At 46.9% G+C, this 7,931-nt stretch overlaps 1 protein-coding gene across 1 annotated transcript in view; it reads left to right on the top strand.

Moving 5' to 3' along the window:
* Window positions 1-1,378: 1,378 nt before the first annotated feature.
* Window positions 1,379-7,931, top strand: part of RAB15 (RAB15, member RAS oncogene family) — a 26,784-nt gene continuing 20,231 nt past the window's right edge. The window contains exon 1 of the mRNA XM_042446818.1: window positions 1,379-1,898. Within this exon, the coding sequence (XP_042302752.1) occupies window positions 1,775-1,898 (124 nt within the window). The 5' untranslated portion in view covers window positions 1,379-1,774. The remainder of the gene's footprint in view (window positions 1,899-7,931) is intronic.

Below are 7,931 nucleotides of genomic sequence, written 5' to 3'. Positions count from 1 at the left end.
TTCCATGTGTCCCTTATTATAAGCAATGGCCTTTATTTAAGGGCTGGGAAGCTTGCCCTTAATAGGACTGGCAGGTGTAAATGTTAATACATTAAGGCTGTGTGGAGGATGTTCTAATTTAATGGTACAGTAGGTCCTTGGTATCTGCTGGGGTTTGGTTCCAGGAGGCCCCTCTACCCTCCAGGGATACCAAAATTGTAATGCTCAAGTCCCATTAAATACAATGGCATAATAAAATGGTGACCCTTGTATAAAATGGCAACAACAAGGTTTGATTTTTGGAACACACACACACACACATATAGTATTTTCAAGCCATGGATGCTGAAATCTGTGGATAAAGAATCCATGGATATGGAAGGCTAACTCTGTGATTTTATGCCACAACTATTGCCATTACGTTCCGTGATGTGTGATATATGGGAATTATGATTTATGAGTATCATTACATTAAGGATTCTGTACTGCGTGGTAAGAGGGCTAGGGTGACACCCTGAGTTACCAACCCAAGTGATGCTTATGAATTCTGCCTGTTCCCTACTGCTGTTTTGAAGACCGGGCAACATTCATTCTTTGCTGTTATTGATGGAGACCAATGCAGGATTGTGTCCCTGCTCAAGATGCACACCCAGAGTGGCCAGAGGTCCTCTTTTTCCGGGACACATCTTACATTTCAACTTTCTGTCCAGGAGGAATTCCCAAATGTCCTCCATTTGCTGCATGACCAAGAAGCATGGCTTTACATTTACATTACTGCTCCAAAAGAAGGTTGAAATGGAGGGTGTTTGGGGGGCTTTTCCTTGGTCATGTCCCCCATTTTTTCTTGAATGTCCTCCATTTTAACTTCCCTTTGGAGCATGACTCAGAAGCATGGATTTATGGGGTGTTCTGGTGTTTTTCTTTGGTCATAACCCCCATATTTATTTTTTTCAATGTCCTCCATCTCAACCTTCTTTTGAGGCACGGCTAAACATTTCTAGGGGTGTTGGGGGGGGTTCTTTGGTCACGTCCCTCATATATATGGAATGTCCTCCATCTCAACCTTGTTTTGGGGCATGACTAACATTTCTAGGGGTGTTTTGGGGTTTTTTTCTTGGTCATGTCCCCCATATATATTGTTTTAAAGTTCTCCATCTCAATCTTCTTTTGGGGCATGACTTGCCTTTCTAGGGGTATTGGGGGGGGAGTCTTTTCTTTGGTCATGTCCTCCATTTTTCTGGCATGCCCTGCACCTGCTCCTCCTTCTGTCCAGGAGGAATTCGGAGACGTCCTCCACATTAGAGTAGGACTTTTCCAGAAGGGTCTTTCCTTTTCAGCTTGCCTTTGGAGCAGGACTGAGGAGGAGGAGCATGGCTTTCCATTCCCAGAGGGGTCTTTGAGGGCTTTCCTTCCGGCGTGCCCTCCATTTTGCGGGGCCTGGTCCTCTCCTTGGCGGGGGGGAGGAGGAGGAGGAGGAGGGCCCCGGCCAGAGAGCCCTGGCTTTGCTACAGGCAGCTTCCCAGCGGAGGGCGATGGGAAGAGCAGCGGAGGCCAGGTAAAGGCCTGCCACGGGAGCTTCCCAGGGGGCTGCCTGCCTGCCTGCCTGGGGTCTCCTCCTCTATCTATAGGGCAAGGGCCCCTCCTGCACCGGAGACCCTCCTCCTCCTCCTCCTCCTGCTGCTGCTGCTGATCCGGCGGCGGCGCATCCTTCCTTGCTTCTCCTCCTCCTGCTGGCTCCGCCGGGGCTTGTGGTGGGATGGGGTCCCGGTGGGGCTGAAGCCGCCCTTCCCCCGCCATGGCCAAGCAGTACGACGTCCTCTTCCGCCTGCTGCTCCTGGGGGACTCCGGCGTGGGCAAGACCTGCCTCCTCTGCCGCTTCACCGACAACGAGTTCCACCCTTCCCACATCTCCACCATCGGTACTGCCTCTGCCTCTGCCGCTGCTGCTGAGAGCCCCGGGGAAGGGAGAGGGAGGGAGGGAGGGAGCCCAATCCCCTTCCCTCCTTCCCTGGGCAGGGGCCACCCCCCCCCCAAAAAGGAGGGAAGCTTCCAGAGAAAAGGCAGGCCAGGACCCCAGGGAAAAGCCCCAAAGCACCCCCGTGGAGGGGGAAGTGCAGGCTTCCCTGCCGGGCTCTGAATGGAGGGCATTTGGGACTCCCTCCTGGTTAGAAATGGAGGACCTGCCCGGGAAAAGGAGGACGCCTTTAGCGGGGAGTGAGAGCCCCTGGGATGCTCTAAGGCGCCTTGGGGTCCTCCCTTTCCAGGACCCGCCCTCCATCCCAACCTCGTGCCCCACAGGAGAGGCATCCCACCGTGGCCCTCCTCCTCCCTTTGGAGCCTGGCTTTCCATCCCTGTTTTAAGGCTTTCCTTGAAGGGTCTCCCCCCCCCGCCCCCGGGGAATGTCCTCCATTTTGCAGTGCCTCGTCCTCCTCTCTGGTGAGGCCACATCTGCTGACCCTCCTCTGGCCAGCGGGGGGTCTTGTTGTTGTTGTTGTTGTTGTGGCGGTGGTTTGTTGTTGCCTGGCGCGTAAAGGCGCAGCTGCCTTTTTGGCGCGAGCGGGACCTGGGCCCCTGGAGGCAGAGCCAGGCCCCTCCAGACCAGCCCCAGCCCCAGGCCACCAGGCTGCCTTCCTTCGCTGCTAAGGACGAGCCTCTTCTTCTCCATCCCCGGGACAGGCGCAAACAAATGACCGTACCTGCCGCTGGGGAAACACTGGAGAATGCTTGCCCACAGAGATACATAGGAGAACATTGGCCCATAGGAAAACGTCGTAGGAGACTACGGGCCCATAGGGGAATACTTGCCCATAGGGAAACATTACTTGCCCAGTGGGCAAGTAGTCTGTGTTTTCCTACGAGCAAGTATTCTCCCATGTTTCCTTATGGGCAAGTATTGTCACTTATTTCACTACTTCCCTTACTTTCCTGCATCTGCACAGCAGAAACAATCTGCTTTGACACCACTTTTAACTGCCATGGCTCCATGCTATGGAATTCTGGGAACTGTAGTTTGTTGTGGTACCTCTGGTTTTTACAAACGTTTTATTTTCGCCTTTGAGGTGAGCAGCTGGCCTCACTGGGCCCAACAATGAGCACAGCAACATGAAGAGTTGGGCTGCATCCACTCTGCAGAAATAATCTGGTTTGATACCAATTTTAACAACAAATCCCCTGCTCTGGGGCCACAACAAACTACAGATTCCAGAATTCCATAGCATGGAGCTGTGGCAATTAAAGGTCCAGAACACATAATCCGATTTGAGACTGTTTTAACTGCCCTGGTTCAGTGCTAGGGAATCCTGGGAATTGTAGTTCATTGTGGCACTGGAGATGGCTAAATGTCTCACAAAACTACAGTTCCCAGAATTCACATTGAGCCAGGGCAGTTAAAGCAGTCTCAAACTGGATTATCTCTGCAGTGTGTTTTGGACCATAGCGGTATCAAACCAGATTATTTCTGCAGTGCGAATGCAGCCCAACTCTCCATGTTGCTGCTCCCACTGTTGGGTGCAGTAATGCCAACAGCTCACCTCAAAGGTGAAAATAAAACACCAGTATTTTAATAACTGAAGTAGGCATAGAGCTCCCCCCATGAGGAGGACCAGGCATCCTCTTTTTCCAGAAGTTGTCCTACATTTCAACCTTCTGTCCAGAAGGAATTCCACCATTTTGAGCAGGACTAAGAAGCATGGATTTACCTTTATACATAAGTGTTTTTGGCTTTTATTTGGCCATGCCCTCCATTTGTCTTAAATGTCCTACATTTTGTGGTGCCCAGTCCTCCTTTGTGTGAGGACATTTGGTCATCCTGGCCTTATGGAGCTGGAAGTGGGTGTTAAGATCCAAGGAGAAGAGGAAGCAAGGGGGGAGTCCCTTGGTTTGAATGTTGGGCTACAGCTCTGGAGACCAGGGTTCAATTCCCCACTAGGGGAAACCTCCTTTGGACAGATGGCCATCTGCCAGGGGTGCTTTGATTGTGTATCCTGCATGGCCAGGGGCTGGATTGGATGGCCCTTGTGATCTCTTCCAAGAAATTCCCATGATAGGGTTGCCATAAGTCAGAAATGACTTAAAGGCACACAACAACAAATTGCCTTCTAAAATTCCCAGTGATGGTATTATTGTCCCCCCAGGGAGTAATAAAAGTCTACAACTTCTGGCATGTTTTTAACCTGTCAAATCCCTCCTTGGTCTGAGTGCAGAACATGTTTCCTCTGGCTATCTATCTGCTTTTTGTGGGAGTAAGCCAACACATTCATATATGCCTGGTGAGAATCTGTTAGCAGCGATTGTATGAGCCCAATCTATTTTTAGATGCAGGAGTGACTTGTGGGAGCATGCTCCATCAGCGAAGAACATAACATGGGGAGCATCCCTGAGAGATGCAGAACACAGGTTCAGTCAAAAGAGCACCTTGTTCTTCTGGTTTGTTTTCAAATCATGACTTACTCTTATAAGCGATCAAGGCTCGGTCAGAATCGTGACACATCAGAGTCTTAGGTTCTGGAAACGATGGACGGAAACAGGGAAATCATATTAGGTTCTGACAATCATGAGCAGCATTTTAATTGCATTAAAATACCTCTTCAGAGCATAAATGGAGGGAGGTTTATGGTGAGTAACCTCAGAAGTGCCTTTCACTTCAGAAATAGGAAACAGGCAGCCTTCTCTGCCAGAGAGCTCTGGCGCCATAATAAATTACCATACCCAGGATTCCGTAGCATTAAGCCAGGGCAGTTAAAGTGGTCTCAAACTGGATTATTTTTGCAGTGTGTTTTGGATCAGACTCCTGGTCAGAAGGCACAATTACTGTAGCTTTAACAATTGAGTCCTGCTACAGAAATAGTTGTAGACTGAGGAATTTTGGTGTGTATATTGTGTGGAATGGAGCATTTCTAGAAGTGTGGTAACAAACGTGGACGTAATTGTGTTTCTCTGCCTGCCTTTGACTGTGATACTCACCCACTTGTCAGTTGTTTTGCGTTGGCCTGTTTGAAAACCGTTTCACTTATACTTGTGAAGCTAGCTGAATGCTGACACTGTGTATTGAACCCGCACTACATTTGCACTTTAATAACATAACCTCCACTGGGTTTCCCACCCCTCTCAGTATTCTTAAGTTCTTCAGTGCCGACAGTACCATTTGCACTGCCCTGTTTGTCTCTCTTGTGTCCATAATTGATTTGCCTTGAATTTTTTGAAGAAAGTTAAGCAGCAATTATGCTAGTGCAGCATGACATTACAGCACTATTACACTGCTACCTTAATTGAAAAATAAAAATAATAGTGTTTTTGTTGTTGTTTTTTTAAATAACTATGGCATGCAGAAAAGCAGAGGAGAGATATTTGGAAATCACCCCCCATGCAGGAAAGATGTTTGAATAGTCACTTCCAAAGGTTAACAGGTCAGAATCACACTGTTATTGTATTATAACAGCATTTATCTAAAAGGAAAAGAAAACAGAAAAGAAATCTAGAAAATATGGGGGGGGGGGGGAGAAAAAAGTCTTAATAGGGTCTCAATAGAGCATAGGAAACAGATCAGGAAACACAAGTATTCTCTTGGGAAGTCTAGCCTTTCCTGCCCAAGCACCAGAAGCAGTCTGAGGCTTCTCTGGCAGAGATTTCCTTGTAAATTCCCAAGGGAAGGACAACCAGAGCACAACCACACTGCAGCCCCATATAGTCATGTTTGTAATGAAGTGGAATGAGATGTTTCCATTCAAACTTATTACTGAACCATGGCAAGAAAGCTAGTCATTAACAAATTATTTCCAGCATTAAAAAACTGAACTCGCAACAACTCTGCTTCACAACACCACCAGCAGAGCCTTGACATCATGTGATAAAGGTGATACAAATGTTTTGTGGTAAGTGCCTCTGTCCACAGAAGGCAAAATATTGATATTGGTGGTGGTGGTGGTGGCTTTGTCTTTGGAAATTATGTACCTACTGATATCTTAGATCAAAAACACACTGCAGAAATCATCCAGTTTGAAACCGCTTTAGCCTTCTCTGTCAGGTTGCTCTGGTGCTACAACAAACTACAATTCCCAGGATTCCCTAGAACTGAACCAGGGCAGTTAAAGCAGTCTTAAACTGGATTATTTCTGCAGCGTGCTTTGGACTTTAATCACATCACTGACAATGAGCATGCATTGATTCCTTAGGCTGACCGCGACAAACAGCTATTGACCATTTTAGAATGAAGATGCATGTGAGCATGTCTTTGTTGTTGTTTGCCTTCAGGTCATTTCTGTTTTATGATAACCCTATCATGTTTTGTTTTGGGGTTTTTTTGGCAAGTTTTCTTCAGAGGGTATTTGCCATTGTCATCCTCTGAGGCTGAAAGCATGGACTTACCCATGGTCAGCCAGTGGGTTTCATGGGATTAGAACCTTGCGCTCCATAATCATAGGCCAGCATTCAAACCCCTTTGACAAGAGTCATGATTCAGTTAGAATGAGATTTTCTGGGTGACCTTCCAATAGAAATTGGTTGTTATGAAAGCATCCTTTTTTCCTCTAGAAAAGTTTCCCGAACTCTACTATGGAATAATCAACACAACCGGGAAGCGGGGGGCGGGGGGAGAGGGAGCTCTCTTATAAGAAAAGTCAGTTCAGTAATACTTATAAGTAAATTGTTGGTTCACCTTAGTGAAGGAAGGAAGCAAATGGGCTACAGGCACACGTACCCTGACAGGAAAATCCAGTTTCCCAGCAGAGAGGGAGAGAACCTCCTTAGATTGGCCTTCAGGTTATCCTGATCTGCAGTGACCATGAGCTTGTCTATACACACAGTTGAGTTTTGGGAGAACTCCACACACAGTTCTCCTTTTTGAACTCATCCCAGTCTTCCCATGCATGCAAATATATGTATTTCTGAACTATCCCCCCCCCCAGTCTCATACCAATGTCTCATGGAGCGCAATCTACATGTACATGTGAATATCTGAATTTTCCAATCAAAACTGAGATAAACCCCCATTTCCCCCTTCAATGAAAGGCATGGATTCTGCCTCAATCTTCCTGTATGCCGTTTGGACAAATCACTGCAAAAACTATGTGAGACTATTTTGTTGGCTCATGTAGACATGCCCTAAGAGGAAGAATTGAAAGAACAAGGACCAGAGTGGTTTTTTGAGTAATAGGAACCATGTTACAAAACTAGATCTGTTGTATGTGTTGGGGGGATGGCTTGGAAAGACCACTGTTCTAGTTAATTCTGCAGTGTATACTAATTAAAAATGTAATGTTTGAAGCAGCCCTCAATCAGAGTGGTTCCTAGGGACTTTGTAGTAAGTTTGTGATCATACTGTATTTGCATATCTCTATAAAGATTTTTTAAAAGATTCAAAGTCTGATTCCTTGGAACTAGGTTATGTTGAAATCAATATGGGTGGGACTGGGCTGTTATTGTTTCCACCAATGTCTACTTTGGGTGGCAAAAGGAAGTGGAAAAGGAATTTGGAATTACATGTGCACCCTCTCTCTTTAGCCTAATGAGTTGCAATCTTTAAGGTGAGATACCTGTGTCTTGCAAGTGGGGAAGTATATATTCAGTCCTTGTTCCAGGAGAACATAGATCTACCCCTTCTAGACATAACTCAGAAGTGCAGGGAGAAGAAACATTTTCTCCTGGAGAACATCTGAGGTAGTCTTGAGGTACTTGTATGTATGGTTGGATCGTCCAGTGGTACCTGCATCAGTTGAGCATCAAACTAATGGGAGCAAATGCATAAATTCTACAGTGGAAAGAGCACTTCTGTTACAGTGGTGCCAATCTTTTGCTAGAGATGGAAAATTAGGGGCGGTACAGACGAGAAGGCCATCCCTTTCTTCTCTAGATTGTTGCTGTAGCAACCACATGGTTGCGGCAATGATCCAGCTCAAAAAGGAGCTCCAAAAAGGTCTGCGTTGCAGCTCTTATGATGGCGCTTCTGGCTAGAGCC

Source organism: Sceloporus undulatus, chromosome 1, assembly GCF_019175285.1.
Source record: "Sceloporus undulatus isolate JIND9_A2432 ecotype Alabama chromosome 1, SceUnd_v1.1, whole genome shotgun sequence".
In the NCBI taxonomy this organism is placed as follows: Eukaryota; Metazoa; Chordata; class Lepidosauria; order Squamata; family Phrynosomatidae; genus Sceloporus; species Sceloporus undulatus.
Note: the sequence above shows the minus strand (reverse complement) of the source record. Positions and strands in the feature narration are given on the sequence as shown.